The sequence below is a fragment of the Amblyraja radiata genome, chromosome 4, assembly GCF_010909765.2.
Source record: "Amblyraja radiata isolate CabotCenter1 chromosome 4, sAmbRad1.1.pri, whole genome shotgun sequence".
Lineage (NCBI taxonomy): Eukaryota > Metazoa > Chordata > Chondrichthyes > Rajiformes > Rajidae > Amblyraja > Amblyraja radiata.
Window position 1 is genome coordinate 10,658,458 of NC_045959.1, and position 17,715 is coordinate 10,676,172.

At 39.7% G+C, this 17,715-nt stretch overlaps 1 protein-coding gene across 2 annotated transcripts in view; it reads right to left on the reverse strand.

Annotated features, from left to right (window-relative positions):
* The window catches only part of rnf19a (ring finger protein 19A, RBR E3 ubiquitin protein ligase), a 62,705-nt gene that overhangs the window by 14,218 nt on the left and 30,772 nt on the right, over positions 1–17,715 (reverse strand). Inside the window, exons 2-5 of one of the 2 annotated variants that reach the window (XM_033018940.1) lie at positions 12,764–13,493; positions 5,746–6,068; positions 4,481–4,625; positions 1,385–1,547 (exon numbers count right to left, since the gene is read on the reverse strand). In XM_033018940.1, coding sequence (XP_032874831.1) covers positions 1,385–1,547; positions 4,481–4,625; positions 5,746–6,068; positions 12,764–13,350 — 1,218 coding nt within the window. In that variant the 5' untranslated portion in view covers positions 13,351–13,493. The remainder of the gene's footprint in view (positions 1–1,384; positions 1,548–4,480; positions 4,626–5,745; positions 6,069–12,763; positions 13,494–17,715) is intronic. The other variant, XM_033018941.1, reaches the window with a different exon arrangement.

Sequence of the window (17,715 nt, forward strand, 5' to 3'; positions counted from 1 at the left end):
ATTTCTCATTTATTATGAGCAGCCATTTTTATCAAGCCCTCAATCAATTCGCAGACAGGGTAGTCTCCTCCTACATATCTGTGGACTAATGATCGTCAACTCCATCATAAGTACACCACCACAAATGTATCATTTCCCCCTGGAGCCTTAAAGCGGAACCTTGGTTTCAAAAACAATTACATTTTTTCATTCGTATGCACTTACTGCCAATTGTGGTCAAATGTCATCAGCAACTGTAGTGGTGATATAGCAGTTAAATTATCTAAGCCTGGAATAACATTCCAAAGAACAAAGTTCAAATTTCAACAAAGTTTTGCAATTTATTTGGAATTCAAAAAGTTGTAGTAATGAACACAAAACTATCAGGCTGTCAAGACTTGCTGACATGCATGCTTTATAGAAGAAATCTGCTATTCTCTCCGATCTGGCCTATGTGCAACTACAAGCCCAACTACAATATGGCTGATTCTTATATCCTCTGAAATGGCTTGGCAAGCCACTCGTTGCAAGGGCAGGTTGAAATAGCAAGACCAGCACTACTTGCTGGCAATCCTAAAAGATGAATAAATTAAAATAACTATCCAGCTTGCAATTTATACAGTGGATGTGTGTGCCCTGTAAATCACTGTGTAAGCAATGTTAGGCGTTTACAATCCCAAAGCCTACACCATAAGCACTTCAACTTCAATAAAGTTCAATTCTCCCTCAAGAGTGCATTTCCTGTTGTGAATAGCATCAAGCCATTCAGGGGCAAGTTCTCAAGGGATCGTGGATAGGGATCCATGCTGACAGGAGACGATTTGTTGAGGCCAATTGTACATGCATGTAGAAATAGACTAGTCCACATAAATGCTTGCAAAATACAGTTAAAGTTTTTTGGAGATCCAACATGCTAAATGAATCACCACAATGTTTGTGTGGCACTCTTTTATGCAATCTAAAGGCAAGACCTACAAATACCTGTGTATATGCTCCTCACTGCGGTAGCTGAGCACAATAACATTCCGAGATCTAATTTATCAAGGAATTTATTTTTGATTCCAATTCAGAATGAGCTTTGAATATTTTTAAACGGCTATATAAATAATTGTGTCATGGCAAATACTTGCGTTACAATAATTCTGAACTGCTAGCAGTGCTACTTTTCTTGCAGTCAAAAGTACGAGATTGGCTGAAAATGGAACAATGTAAATCTCGCTCACTGTGCAAAAATGAGAGAAATTTTAAGTATTTCTTAATACTGCAAGGGTTCCATGTAATTTGTACAAAACATTTTGTATCAGCGTCAATGCAACCATTGCCAATAGGAAAATACATTTGCCATTAAGTATACGTTTTCTAAATTAACATGTATTAAAGCATTTTAAACATCAACATATAGTACCTTGCGGCCCACATATACAGGAATCCCAATTATCATGGCTGGAATGGCAATTCCTGCAATGAGTGCTATTCCTACTGGAGCTCCTACTAACGTGCCAAGCTGCCACAGGATCTTCTTTTTACGACTCCAAGGTTTCTTTCCCCAAAATGTGCAGCCAGAAGGACTGTAGAGAGAACATACAAGATGTTAAAAACAATTTGAAGGACAAATTAATTCAGTAAACTGTGTTTATTAAAATACAAATCTCAAAAATAACAATGTTTCCTTAAAGCCTACCACTCAAGAATAGCAGACAATGGAACAGGTTCTCAAAATAACGAATTCCCACACAAATGCAAGATCATTTGACATTTGAAATTCAGTTATTGCAATTTGCATCAGGAGAAATAAAAAATTGATTCCTCAAAGTGTTTCAATAAAAAGAATTATAGATTGGACAACTAATTCTTGAATTTAGGATGCCAAACTGCACTAAGCTAATCATGGTATCTTAAGTATAGCAACTAAAGTGAACAAGTAAAGTATTCCAGTAATTTTTCTATCCAGCAAAGAACTGTCATATTAATGGCATTTATAGAGTTGTCAACTGAAACAAGGTCTTCATGCCTCTTCTAGACAGGCTAAATTCTGATAGTTATAAAATGCTTTATAAATCGTGCGTGTGTATGTGCGCGTGTGTGTGCGTGCGTGTGTGCGCGCGCTTGTCACCGCAGGCCGCGCTCCCCCCCCGCCCGCGCATTGAGGGGACGGGACCCCCTTGGTCTAGTTTATTATAAAGATTTGGATTCATATAATTAGAAACTTGAATATTGGTTGATCTGCCAATCAGTTACAGCTGGCAACAATCTGGGATTGGGGGAAAGTTGGATCCCAGAAGATAATAACAAGTAAAACTGTCACGTTTCCATGCTTTTGCTCAAACATTTCAAACGAGGTTTCCCTACTGGGAAGGTGACACCCGACGGGTCAATACTTTATTTTTGTAGGCTTCCCATTCACTTTTTTTTCTCCTACCAAGTAACCATTATAACCATATAACAATTACAGCACGGAAACAGGCCATCTCGGCCCTACAAGTCCGCGCCGAACAATTTTTTTTCCCTTAGTCCCACCTGCCTGCACTCATACCATAACCCTCCATTCCCTTCTCATCCATATGCCTATCCAATTTATTCTTAAATGATACCAACGAACCTGCCGCCACCACTTCCACTGGAAGCTCATTCCACACCGCTACCACTCTCTGAGTAAAGAAGTTCCCCCTCATGTTACCCCTAAACTTCTGTCCCTTAATTCTGAAGTCATGTCCTCTTGTTTGAATCTTCCCTATTCTCAAAGGGAAAAGCTTGATCACATCAACTCTGTCTATCCCTCTCATCATCTTAAAGACCTCTATCAAGTCCCCCCTTAACCTTCTGCGCTCCAGAGAATAAAGACCTAACTTATTCAACCTATCTCTGTAACTTAGTTGTTGAAACCCAGGCAACATTCTAGTAAATCTCCTCTGTACTCTCTCTATTTTGTTGACATCCTTCCTATAATTGGGCGACCAAAATTGTACACCATACTCCAGATTTGGTCTCACCAATGCCTTGTACAATTTTAACATTACATCCCAGCTTCTATACTCAATGCTCTGATTTATAAAGGCTAGCATACCAAAAGCTTTCTTTACCACCCTATCTATATGAGATTCCACCTTCAAGGAACTATGCACGGTTATTCCCAGATCCCTCTGTTCAACTGTATTCTTCAATTCCCTACCATTTATCATGTACGTCCTATTTTGATTTGTCCTGCCAAGGTGTAACACCTCACATTTATCAGCATTAAACTCCATCTGCCATCTTTCAGCCCATTTTTCCAAATGGCCTAAATCACTCTGTAGACTTTGGAAATCCTCTTCATTATCCACAACACCCCCTATCTTGGTATCATCTGCATACTTACTAATCCAATTTACCACCCCTTCATCCAGATCATTGATGTACATGACAAACAACAAAGGACCCAACACAGATCCCTGAGGCACCCCACTAGTCACCTGCCTCCAACCCGACAAACAGCCATCCACCATTACCCTCTGGCTTCTCCCATTCAGCCACTGCTGAATCCATCTTGCTATTCCTGCATTTATACCCAACAGTTTAACCTTCTTAACCAACCTTCCATGAGGAACCTTGTCAAAGGCCTTACTAAAGTCCATATAGACAACATCCACTGCTTTACCCTCGTCAATTTCCCTAGTAACCTCTTCAAAAAATTCAAGAAGATTAGTCAAACATGACCTTCCAGGCACAAATCCATGTTGACTGTTCCTAATCAGACCCTGTTTATCCAGATGCTTATATATATTATCTTTAAGTATCTTTTCCATTAATTTGCCCACCACTGAAGTCAAACTAACAGGTCTATAATTGCTAGGTTTACTCTTAGAACCCTTTTTAAACAATGGAACAACATGCGCAGTACGCCAATCCTCGGGGACTATTCCCGTTTCTAATGACATCAAAGTTTCTAATGACATTTGAAATATTTCTGTCATAGGGTAGGAAATATCTTCCAATTTCCTCAGTTATATGTTTGCACAAGCATACATTGCACCACTGGACATTTTACATACTTTAAAGTAGACAACATTGTGGCCAGCTATTTAACATTAAAAACATTCTAGCTGATTTCCTTGTTCAAAATAATCAGTGAACAGCTGTGGCCTGTCATTTTACCACAAATTCAGGGCATATTATTTCATGATCTAAAATGTTTTAATCTTAAATATTCTTTCATCTGGCCTCTCACTAAACCACATCCAGCCTACTGATCACCAGATATTAGGCCTTGATTTTCTTCACTACGCCACAGGTAGCCATTCACCAGCCATTTAGGCGCAAATCTGAATTGCACCCATGAACCCTTCCCCCCCTTCAAAATGTTTCTTAAAATTTAGACTCGGGTTTGTCCTCATCTTTTCTAATGTTAGTATAAGTTAGATCAAATTTATAATTCCTTTAAGACACCTTGTTAAAGGCACTCGATCCTAATATAGCACAATTCTCTAATCATCAGATTTTCAAAATATAATTGTTCAAATCTTACCTTAAATAGTGTAGGTCGGAGATTTCTTTCATACAAAGCCAACAGAACTCGCAACCACATACAGCACAAGTCATATGATTACAGCTTCCATCATTCATTTTTATTATATATGCTGCACATCGTGGACAAGGTTTAATATCATCCGCTGCAAAAATGAACGAATTACATTTTTAACAAATGCAAAATGATTAGGCAAGATGGTAATGATTCAGTGGAATCAAACAGTTGTATAACCAGAACTGCATGTTCTAATGACATCACTTATTTTCACGTGTCAAGCATTGTTTTCATTAGTTACTAACAAGAATTTAACATGAACAATTCAGAATTTGTCCACATAAAGCGCCACACGCACAATATTTTTTTTAAACAAGTATTATTAACCATATTAATAACCATTGGCTTTAACAACAGGAAGCATTATCACAGAATATTTTTTTCCTGAAATAAAGCAGACAGCACAGGTAGAACAGATAACTTTATAATCAGAGCGAGATGAAGCAAGTGTGGCAGATGACATGTGTAGATATCAACACTAAAATGTACAATTGAGTTGAATGACCATATTCTACGCTGTAAAGTTTCAATAGATACCAATGAACATGCACAGTGGTATCAGGGCTCGAAATTAGCGGTTACCCGGGTGCCAATGGCAACCTAAAGGCTGTGCCATTTTGCCCGGCTTGGCAAGCTCCCAGGACACCTGCCGTTCAACTCTGAAACATTTGTAAATTGAGACAACTTGGAAGCAACTTCACTTGGTTAAACTAGTATACGTCAAGAATATTAATCTGTAGTATCTACAATTTTCTATTTTGATGGAGCTGTCAGTAGAGAGAATGTTTAAAAAACAATATAAAAAATACAAATACCAGATTCCAAAACTTGCAGGATAGAATCTGGAGTGAATGCTCATATCTGTTTCTCAGCTCAAATGTAACCTTATTCTTTTAAACCCAGAAAGCCACAATAGCATTTTACAAGGTATTTTGCACATACAATGATTAATTCATCTTTCTCTGAAAGATTGTAAATTGGGATAATTTCAAAGAAAGCAAAGAGGTCCAATGTGAAATACTGGTGTCTTCCTTATCAAACAAAAACAAAGACAGGGAAACTCTCTCAGCAGTCAGTCAGGATTGCAAAATGTTCAGCTGGGCTCATGGACTAGTTGGGATTGAGAATATTAAAATGTATATAATTTGTGACAATTCTTAAACTGGGAAATAAACAAACAATTCTGGAAACCACATTGTTGCCATTACCTGTAGAACGAGACGGTAAAAACTGATTGACCAGGAGGCTGTTTATTTCAGGTAACCCCTTTCTTCCTGTAATCTCATCCTGAACATATCGCCGAAGTGTCCAATTTTCTGTACCTGCTGCACCCGATTCTTGACTGTAGCTGATTGACGAAGAACGTATTGTTCTTAACCGTAAACTATGTGCTCTCTGTTGCCGTGCTGCATCGCAAGTCTGATTTGGATGCCATATTTGCTTACAGTGGTAACAGAACTCAGTGCCACATCCGTCTCTTGCGCAGGTGAGTTTTGGACAGCTGGCACAACCAAATGCTATCACTGCATAACTGCAAAATACAAAAATATATTATTTGTATGATACATTTAGTGTAAACCCTTTCTAGCTTGCACTGGACCAAAAATTTGACAAAATTAATTGATTATCCCCGAAACGTTTTGTAGACTTCAAATAATTCATTCAGCAAAATCATATAAACCTCCAAGTACATTTTCCACAATTTTCAAAATTAATACCAGCAAGATGCATCAGCAATAGATTTCTTCTCACATTTGGACGTTTCACCATTGTGAAAGCATTTGATAATGTCCCACACAGGAGATTAGTGGGCAAAATTAGGGCACATGGTATTGGGGGTAGAGTGCTGACATGGATAGAAAATTGGTTGGCAGACAGGAAGCAGAGTAGGGGTTAACGGGTCCCTTTCAGAATGACAGGCAGTGATTAGTGGGGTACCGCAAGGTTCGGTGCTGGGACCGCAGCTACTTACAATATACATCAATGATTTGGATGAAGGGATTCAAAGTAACATTGGCAAATTTGCAGATGACACAAAGCTGGGTGGCAATATGAACGGTGAGGAGGATGCTATGAGAATGCAGGGTGACTTGGACAGGTTGGGGGAGTGGGAAGACGCATGGCAGATAAAGTTTAATGTGGATAAATGTGAGGTTATCCACTTTGGTATAAAAAACAGGAAGGCAGATTACTATCTAAATGGCGTCAAGTTGGGAAAGGGGGAAGTACAATGGGATCTGGGGGTCCTTGTTCATCAGTCTATGAAAGTAAGCATGCAGGTACAGCAGGCAGTGAAGAAAGCAAATGGCCTTTGTAACAAGAGGAGTCAAGTATAGGAGCAAAGAGGTCCTTCTGCAGTTGTACAGCGCCCTAGTGAGACCACATCTGGAGTATTGTGTGCAGTTTTGGTCCCCTAATTTGAGGAAGGACATTCTTGCTATTGAGGGAGTGCAACATAGGTTCACAAGGTTAATTCCCGGGATGGCGGGACTGTCATATGCTGAGAGAATGGAGCGGCTAGGCTTGTACACTCTTGAGATTAGACGGATGGGAGGAGATCTTGTTGAAACATATAAGATTGTTAAGGGATTGGACACGCTAGAGGCAGGAAACATGTTCCAGATGTTGAGGGAGTCCAGAACCAGGGGCCACAGTTTAAGACTAAGGGGCAAGCCATTTGGATTGGAGACGAGGAAATACTTTTTCTCACATAGTTGTAAGTCTATGGAATTCTCTGCCTCGGAGGGCGATGGAGGCCAGTTCTCTGGATACTTTCAAGAGAGAGCTAGATAGGGGTCTTAAAGATAGCGGAGTCAGGGGATATGGGGAGTGGGCAGGAACGGGGTACTGATTGGGGATGATCAGCCATGATCACAGCTGGCTCGAAGGGTCAAATGACCTACTCCTGCACCTATTGTCTATTGTCAATTGTCTATTGAACAGCTTAAACATCCTATTTTATAGGTTTTTACTTCTACTGTCCTAAATCTACACACTATAGCCTGGCCCAAACCATTTGCATGCTATTGCAAATTGAACTAGATAGCTACATCTTTTATGCATGCATCTCCAATCTTCCTATTGGCAGATGGGACAAATAACTGATGTGATGGATGAGTGTTATTAGTTCAAAACATGTTCACGTTGCTCAAAATGCTGTGTAGGTGAAATTTAATAGAAATGCCAAAATCTATAACTACACAGAAAAACAGCAGTATAAACATTTGCAGAGAATGATTATGTAATTTGGCCAGCCTTGAAAGATTCACTGGTATCTCAAACAACATGGAGCCATGGAATTGAAAACTGCCTTCCGAAAGCTACAGGTTAGTCATATTTCTGAAATTATGAATTTAAATCAATGAGGCAGGAAATACCAACATTTATGTTAAAGGCCATGCTAGCTTCACTTGCGAAGAAGGTTTCATTCCCAGCAATTATGTGCAATCCAACTATCCAATTTCCATTACTCTTTAGAGCCAAAATCCTAAGCAGCCACATGCTCATGCAAACTCTAAATTTGTCTGGGTGAAAATTATATTAATGCTGAAACATTACAAAATAGAAAAAAAATTCAAAAAACAATGCTAAGGTTTTGAATCAGAAACATGATGTGCACAAAAATAAAAATCAGAAGGCGATTTGCCCCTTATGTAATAAAGGATAGTACTACCAATACAAACACGAGTATTTTTGCCCTGCAATAGCTCAATTAATTTCCTGGCAATGTAAATCACATCATCTGACTGCAATCTTCCTGCTACAACTGTTACCAAAATCCCCGTTTAGTAAGTAACAGAGCTGTGTTTCCACTTCACATCACAATTAAAGACAAATGTAGGTCCCTTACTGTCAGAAACAGGTGAATTTATAATGGGAGACAAGGAAATGGCAGACCAGTTAAACAAATACTTTGGTTCTGTCTTCACCAAGGAAGACACAATCTCACAGAAATACTGGGGGACTGAGGATCTAGAGGGAGGGAGGAACTTGAGGGAATCCACATTAGTCAGGAAATGGTGTTCGGTAAACTGTTGGCACTAAAGGCAGATAAATCCCCAGGGCCTGATGGTCTGCATCGCAGAGTACTCAACGAGAAGGCCCTAGATATCGTGGTTGCAGTGGTGATCATTTCCAATATTCTATAGACTCTAGATCAGTTCCTGTGGACTGGAGGGTAGCCAATGTAACTCCACTTGGGAAACAGGGAATTATAGACCAGTTAGCCCTACATCAGTAATGGGGAAGATGCTTGAATCGATTATTAAAGATTTAATGGCAGTGCATTTGAACAGCAGTGACAGGATCGGTCAAAGTCAGCACAGATTTATGAAGGGGAAATCATGCTTGACTAATCTTCTGGAATTTTTTGAGGATGTAACAAGTAGAATGGATAAGGAAGAGCAGTGGATGTGGTGTATCTAGACTTTCAAAAAGCCTTTTGACAAGGTCCCACACAAGATATTAGTGTGCAAAATTAGAGCACATGGGAATGGGGGTTGGGTATTGACATGGATAGAGAACTGGTTGGCAGACAGGAAGCAAAGAGTAGGAATTAACAGCTCCTTTTCAAAATGGCGGGCAGTGACTAGTGGGGTGCCGCAAGGCTCAGTGCTGGGACCCCAGTTATTTACAATTTATATTAACGATTTAGACCAGGGAATTAAACGTAGCATCTCCAAGTTTGCAGATGACACAGAGCTGAGTGGTAGAGTGAGCTGTGAGGAGGATGCTAGGAGGCTGCAGGGTGACTTGGATAAGTTGGGTGAGTGGGCAGATGCAGTATAATGTGGATAAATGTGAGGTTATCCACTTTGGTGGAAAGAACAGGAAGGCAGACTATTATCCAATGGTGTCAGATTAGGAAAAGGGGAGATTCAACGAGACCTGGGTGCCCTTGTACATCAGTCCCTGAAAGTAAGCATGCAGGTGCAGCAGGCAGTGAAGTAAGCTAATGGCATGTTGGCCTTCATTGAGAGGATTTGAGTTCAGGGGCAAGGAGGTCCTACTGCTGTTGTACAAGGCCTTGGCGAGACCACACCTGGAGTATTGTGTGCAGCTTTGGTCTCCTAATTTGAGGAAGGACATTCTTGCTATTAAGGGAGTATAACGTTAGTTCACCAGGTTATTTCCTGGGGTGGCGGGACTTACATACAATAAAAGAATGGGTCGACTGAGTTTGTATTCACTGGAATTTAGAAGGATGAGAGGAAATCTTATAGAAACATATACAATTCTTAAGGGATTGAACAGGCTAGATGCAGAAAAAATGGTCCCTACTTTGGGGGAGTCCAGAAACAGGGTTCACGGTTTAAGAATAAGGGGTAGGCCATTTAGGACTGAGATGAGGAAAAACTTTTTCACCCAGAGGGTTGTGAATCTGTGGAATTCTCTGCCAAAGATGGCAGTGGAGGCCTATTCACTAGATGTTTTCAAGAGAGAGATTTAGCTCTTAGGGCTAACGGAATCAAGGAATATGGGGAGAAAGCAGGGTACTGATTTTGGATGATCTGCCATGATCATATTGATTGGCGGTGCTGGCTCGAAGGGGCGAATGGCCTACTCCTGCACCTATTTTCTATGTTTATATGTATCTAAATCAACTGCCATAAATGCATTCCAGGTGACTGGACTCAGCACTCACGGCACTCACAATAGTAATGAAATAACATTCATATCACCAGTGATGTTCTAAATGAAATATTGTCATGTAGACACAAAATTACCTATGAGCCTCAAAATAGAAACTCAGGTCAGCCAAAACATGGAATATTGATGAAGAGATCAATATTCTATTTTTTTAAATCTCCATATGCATTTAACCACAGAAAATATTAAGGAACTAATATTGGACATAATATTGGACATAAATTCAATGCCTACATCTTAAACAACTCTTCTTGAAGCTCAGTTTATGATCACAGAGCAAACAAAACTAAAAGGCTGTGGGCTTCCAAAAATAAATAAATAATAATAAATAATTGAATCAATAATTCTACTCTTCAGTTGTTGAAGCCTGTACACTTAGGGGGGAAAAAAATTTGATGTTGATCGCCCTTATGAATAAATGCAAACTAATGCAATTAATACTTAAAGCACTTGTAATTTTTGAAAGCATTTTAGGCAGCATAGAGGCGCAGCCGGTGGAGCTGCTGCCTCAGTGCCACAGACACAAGTTCAATCATGACATCGGGTGCTGTCTGTGTGGAGTTAGCACGTTGCATGGGTTTCCCGGGTGCTCCAGTTTCCTCCCACATCCCAAAGACATGTGGTTTTGTAAGTTAATTGACCTCTGTAAATTGCCCCTAAAGTGTCGGGAGTGGATGAAAAAGTAGGATAACATAATACCAGAGTGAACAGGTGATCGATGGTCAGCGTGGACAAGGTGGGCTGATGGTGCTATTTCCAAAGCTGTATCTCTAATCTAATCTAACTACAAAATTATTTTGTCTCTGATTGGGTCCTGTCATACATGCAGCTCAAATCAATGCAACTCAATCAGGTTTGAGTTGAGTTTCATTGATTTGAGCTACATGCATGACTGGACCTAATTGGGCTTTTCATTACATCCTACAAATCAAGACTTTAGAGATACAGTACGGAAACAGGCCCTTCAGTCCACCGAGTCCGTGCCGACGAGCAATTTCCCCCCCCCCCCCCGTTCACCAGCACTATCCTACACTGTAATTTTTTTATTGGTCAATTAACCTACAAACCTCTACTTCTTTGGAATGTGGGAGGAAACCAGATCACACGGAGAAAACCCAAGGGGCCACGCGAAGAGAGAGAGATTTATAATAGGGTTATAGGTGAATATGGATTAAGGTTGGGGGATTAGCTGTAATCTTGAATGGAAGAATTGGCTTAAATATTTTATAATTCTCAAGACTTTCTAAGTAGGATATCAACAGTTTAAAAAAAATGAATTCTGGCTCTGAGTCCAATAACAAGTCCTATTCCATCTGCCAGAAATCTACTATTCAAATGATCCAAACTAGTTTTACCCAAATGTCATAGACCAACTCCTAGAACAGTTAAATCATGCTCAATTGCTTTTTGAAATATTCTCTGATTAAAAAACTCACTTCATAAATGACTATAAATGGTATATGGACTCACTGATATATGTTCTGTTATCGTGCCTACTATATTCTGTTGTGCTGATGCAAAGCAAGAATTTAATTGTCCTATCTGGGACATATGACAATAAACTCTCTTGACTTGACTCACAGCATACTCTTGAGACTGAGATTTGTAGCAAGAATCTATGCAACAAGAATGCTGCTATTTTGAAAAGTCAGTACTAAAACAATTAGTGTGTACATGGAACTTAAAGCTAACCTAAAATTAGTCACTATGACCATATTCTGTTGCATTCTATTTAAATAGATTAGCTGCATCCTTGCTCGATTACAGCTTCTCAGTCACTGAACACTTTCAATTACCTTGAAAGCACTTTTAACAGAGAAGCGCAATCCAATTTGTCAGCAACTATACAACTTGGGAGCTCAACTTTTACACTAAAATTATGAGAATATATTTTAGTTCAGTTAGGAGATACAGCACGGAAACAGGCCTTTTGGCCCATCAAGTCCGCTCCAACCAGCGATCCCCGCACTCTATCACTATCCAACACACCAAGGACAATTTACAATTTTTTATCAAAGCCAATTAACCTACAAATCTCTTAGTCTTTGGATTGTGGGAAGAAACTGGAGCACCCAGGGAAATCCCACGTGGTCACAGGGAGAATGTATAAACTCCATACAGAGAGCACCCGTAGTTAGGAGTTAAACCTGGGTATCTAATTTGATCAAAAATTCGAAAGACATGTGGGCTAGAACAAATATTTTACGATATTCCATTCAAATTTGAATTTTCAAATCAATTCCGTTTTTATGCAAGGTGGGCATGTTTGACCAAATACCTGGTCTCATATCTTGCTGTTAACATTTTATATTTGTTTACTGATGTTTTAGCCAAAGGTTTAAATTATCAACTGACAAAAAATGTTTTAATGCAATAGCAGTGTTCGGAGCATGCAAAAGTATATGTTAAATCATTAAGACAAAAGAGAAAAAACACTACGAAATTGTATAAAATTGTCACAGCAATGACATCTAATAGGAATCATATTAAAACACCTCAAAATGAAAGAAGAATGTATGAAGATCACTATTACTCATTTAATGTCCTTTCAAATGAGATCTTTAAAAATGTCCTTACCCACAATCTGGAGCAGGGCACCATCTGCAGTCTGGATCTGCCACCAACCAACGGCGCAGCATAAATTCCTCATATTTTTCCATCAGCAAATCATCATTTAAAATCAGCTGGATATCATGGGGATTGAATCTTTCAGTACACTCTGGGCAGCTGATATTCACCCTACTTTCTGAGATCTCAATTCTCAAGTACTGCCGCAAGCAATCGCCACACGACCTGTGCTGGCAAGTCATGATGTCTGGGAATTTGTCCTTAGTTTGATGCGAAAGGCACAGAGGGCATTCAAGAAAGTCGCCACTTTGTTTGTCGGTGGATGCTGTCCCACTTTCAGAAGAGCCACAGGTTGACAATATCGAGTTCTTGTCATTACAAAGTTCTGAATGAATGCTTTCAATACTTGCAATTCCATCGACTCCCCCATTTAAGTCTCTGGACTTTCGTTTTGACTCCTTTTTCCTTCGAAATAGAGACCCAAGTGAAAGGCGACGCTTCTTTGGTGCCTTTTTAACTGAAGGCAAACTCACTGAAGATGCAGAGGACTGCAGATCACGGTCCGAGTCCACCGTCTGATTGCGATGCAAGCTCATCTTTCCTCAAACTCTCTTTCAGAGGTTCCGACCCTGGAAACTTGATATAAACCAGAGTTCTTCCAACTCCTAATCCATCCTATATAAATTTCACATTCAAATGCAACTATCCACGCGAGATCAGTATGCAATTTCAAGAATTTCTGTAATGAAAAAGAATAGGACAATTAAAATCTTTCATACTCTGTCAACAAATGGTATTAAAATAATTCTTTGCGACAGAACAAGATTTGTTAAAATATATACCAGTTTAGAATGAACAAATACGCAAGGGAAAATAAGTAACAAAGGGGCTTGATTTCTAGAGGGGCTTTGGGAACATCTTCTGTCCCCTTAGAAAACGTTGGAGTGACCCTTTTGAAAGATTGTGTTAGGCCATATGTGATAGGAGGAGAATTAGACTAATTGGCCCATCAAGTCTACTCCGCTACTCAATCATATCTGATCTATCTCTCCCTCCCTACCCTATTCTCCCGCCTTCTCCCCAAAACCCCTGACACCCGCAGTAATCAAGAATCTATCTATCTCGGCCTTAAAAATATCCATGGACTTGGCCCCAGCCTTCTGTGGCAAAGAATTCCACAGATTCACCACCCGTTAGGCGTGCAGAGATTGTAACTCATCCATGGGATCTGGCTGAACATTATTAGAGCCTTGATATTGAATTGTGAAAGGGCATTGATGATGGCCTGTACATTCTGCCAGTGGATTTGGAGGATTTTGTGGAAATGGTGTGGTGGCAATTTATGTTTTGAAGTGCTGGCGGTTGGCAATCTATTTTCTCTGGAACAGAGAGGAAGGCAAGAAAACAAAAATGCTGATGTCTGGTATATCAAGCTGGGCAATAGGTAATATTTTAGGGCTCTGACCGGTCAAGTCTCTCAAGTAGGTGTCATCTGTATACAGCAGATGGATTAATATTGTGGTGAGTTTTGGCGCAGAGATGCCTTTGATGCACTCAGCAAAACTATATTCAAATTTCTATTTTGCTTGTCGTAGTCAGAAAGTCACTTTCAGCCATTTCCAAACACCTCATTCCCAATTGAAGTCAGGAGAGCCATTTCTCCACACATTATCTGTGCATAATCAAATGGTTTCTGGATGACCAGACAGAAAAAATATTCCCACCTCTTCTCCGAAAGTCATGTTTGTAAACAGATGAATTTTTTTCAATTGATAGATCAGATGGCACTTACCTTCATCTCTTTTCAAGATTACATTGATCCACAAAGTTTCATTACTTTAATTATTTTGAGGTTTCTTATACATCTGATATTTTGGTTCCTTTACTGTAGTACAAAGCCCAATTACAAAACATTATGTGGAAAATCTGATAAATGATCTTGGACCTGAAGTGTTGATTGTTTTTCTTTCTATTAATGATCCCTGGTCTGCTGTGCGTCTGTTGTGTCATAAAATACTTATTTTCATTTTCTTTATTATCCATTTTAGTCCTACCTTGCACATATCTTTTTATGGACTCTCAACCATTTCTCTAATATTTCAAGATCTGTAACTTTAACGTCACTTGGAGAAAAAAAAGACATTTCATTTTTGGGTATTGAAATCTGCGCATCACTGGCAATTTAGCAGCTATTGACAATCCATAATTGCTCAAGAAGGTGGACGATTTTGTACACAAGTTACTGGAAGATGGGAACGCAAATGCCACATTGGCCAGTATTATAAGAGGATTTGAATGCAGAAATCAAGATGACTTACTGCAATTATATAGAACTTTGCTAAGAACACACATAAGAATATGTTGTACAATGTTAGTCTCCGTTTCAAAGGCAATATACTTGCTTTGGAGGAACTGCAGCAATAATTCACCAAAATCGATAATTCCTGAAATGGTAGACCTACTTTATAGACAGAGTAGACCAATTCCACTTTCTAAATGCAGCCTTCTAAAGTTTGAGCGTTTAGAAGAATGAATGGTGACTTCATTGAAACATACACGTTTCTTCAAGGCTTGACCAGCAAGACATAAGAAGAATATTGTTGTCAAGAATTAAGAATCACATTTCAAAATCATTTAGGCTGAAATGAGCAGAGGTTTCTTCAATGAACAGTGACTCTGCAATTCTCTGCCTCATTTGTCCGTGGAAGATCAGTGATTGACTTCATTCAAAATTGGGAACAGATTTCAATATCTTACAGAAATCAAGGCATAGGGTTAGAAAGGTGCTGAAGTAGAAGATTATCCATAATATTGTCTGTTGGCAGGGCAGGTTCATGGGAAATTATATATATTACATCAATGAACATCCCACTTCTAACCTGACAATTAATGGAAGTTCTTTGCTGAAGTGGCAATTGTTTGGGTCAAGCACATTACCCCAAAAAGCATCTGCTTGTACTTGTTTTTGGCGTAATTGACCATCAGGAGAAGTTTCTTTAGCGGTGAAGGCCAAGTCATTAGGTACTTTTAAAGTGGAGATTGATAGGTTCTTGATTTGTAAAGGCGTCAAAAATGTACAGGGAGAAGGCAGGAGAATGGGGTTGAGGAGGAAAAATAGATCAGCCATGATCAAATGGCGGTGCAGACTCGATGGGCCAAATGGCTTAATTCTGCTGCCATGTCTTACCGTCATCATCACAACCATCTCACCATACTCATGCAGAAACATCGAAACAATTTCCCCTTGTTTTCCTAGGATTCCTTGATATCACTCTTGGGAGTATTGTCATATGCTGCCCTTCACTTTTGCCTCATCTCAGAGTCAAAGAGTCATACAGCATGGAAATGGGTCCTTGAACTTAACTTGTCCATGCTAACCAAAATGTCCATCCAAAATAGTCCCATTTGCCTGCATTCGACCCATATCCACTCCTGTGAAATTCTCCAAAATTCTCCAAAACCTCTAAATTTCTCTTTACACCTCAAGGTCCTGATGATGCCTGGAACCCAATAGTACTGGCAAAAAAAACACATTGGTGAGCAGATTATCGAAAAGCAATGAGAGTATAGAAGTGTGAAAACGCACACCTCCAGATTCAGCAACTAGAGAGCAGTCGTGAACTACTATCTACCGTATTTCCTAGTAATGAAGACGCTATTTTTTTACTCTAAAGTAAGGCCCGAAAAATTACCTCCTGGAGGCCGAAACAGGTGTGTTAAACTCATTTTAGGTCACAGGCAAAATGCTATTTCATGCCCGCTCTGGCATCGGGGAAATTATCCCACGGGCCGATCGGACTCCTTCACGGATCGGTTGTGGCCCGTGGCCCGTGAGTTTGACACCCCTGGCCTATAGGAAGCGTTTCAGTACAAAACGGCAATCCAATCAGAAGCGACATGCATTCGCGTGGGGATTTTCGGCATTTCAAACACCTGGTCTAGGTAGGAGCTGTGTACATTGTTTAAATTGTTTAACACTATACATCGTTTAACACTGTACATCGTTTAACACTGTACTTTGAAGATTCCGATGACAGTAGTGAATTTTTCTGATTTGAAGATTAGAATGCTTTCCGTTTTTGTAATCTCTGTAATCTTTGTTCCGTGCACATTAATTAAATGTTATTTTATTCCGAACGCTGTATTTTTTTTATTAACGGACCAGTGTATATATTATCTGTGTTTTACACTGGAAATGGCCGCCACCACGGCGAATGGAAATGGCCGCCACCACGGCGAATGGAAATGGCCGCCACCACGGCGAATGCTTGTTTTTTTATTTTTCAAAATTCCGCGACTCAAAATGGGAGTGTATCTTCGACGCAGGTGCGTCTTCATTGCCGGGAAATACGGTACCTCATTGGAGACCCTCGGACTATCTTTGATCGGACTTTACTGGACTTCATTTATTGTCCTTCTGCTGACTTGTTAGCACATAAAAGCTATTCACTGTAACTCGGTACATGTGACCATAAACTAAACATTCCATCATTAAGAGTAGGCTGATTGGATGACAGTTAACCAGATTAGATTTAACCTGGTTTTGGGGAATATCAGAGAATTTTTCAGTATCATAAGACATATATCAAGATTGTCATTGTATTGGAACAGCTTGGCCAACTCTGGAGGACAGGGACTTCTGTGAAATAGCAAGGAAAATGTAATGTGGTCATATCTGAAGAATTGCAGAGGATTCATCAAAATATTCAGATTCAGATTCAGATTCAATTTTAATTGTCATTGTCAGTGTACAATACAGAGACAACGAAATGCATTTAGCATCTCCCTGGAAGAGCGACATAGCAAATGATTTAAATAAATAATAATAAGTGATAATAAGTGTCCGGGGGGTGGGGGGGTGATTGGCAGTCACCGAGGTACGTTGTTGAGTAGAGTGACAGCCGCCGGGAAGAAGCTGTTCCTGGACCTGCTGGTTCGGCAACGGAGAGACCTGTAGCGCC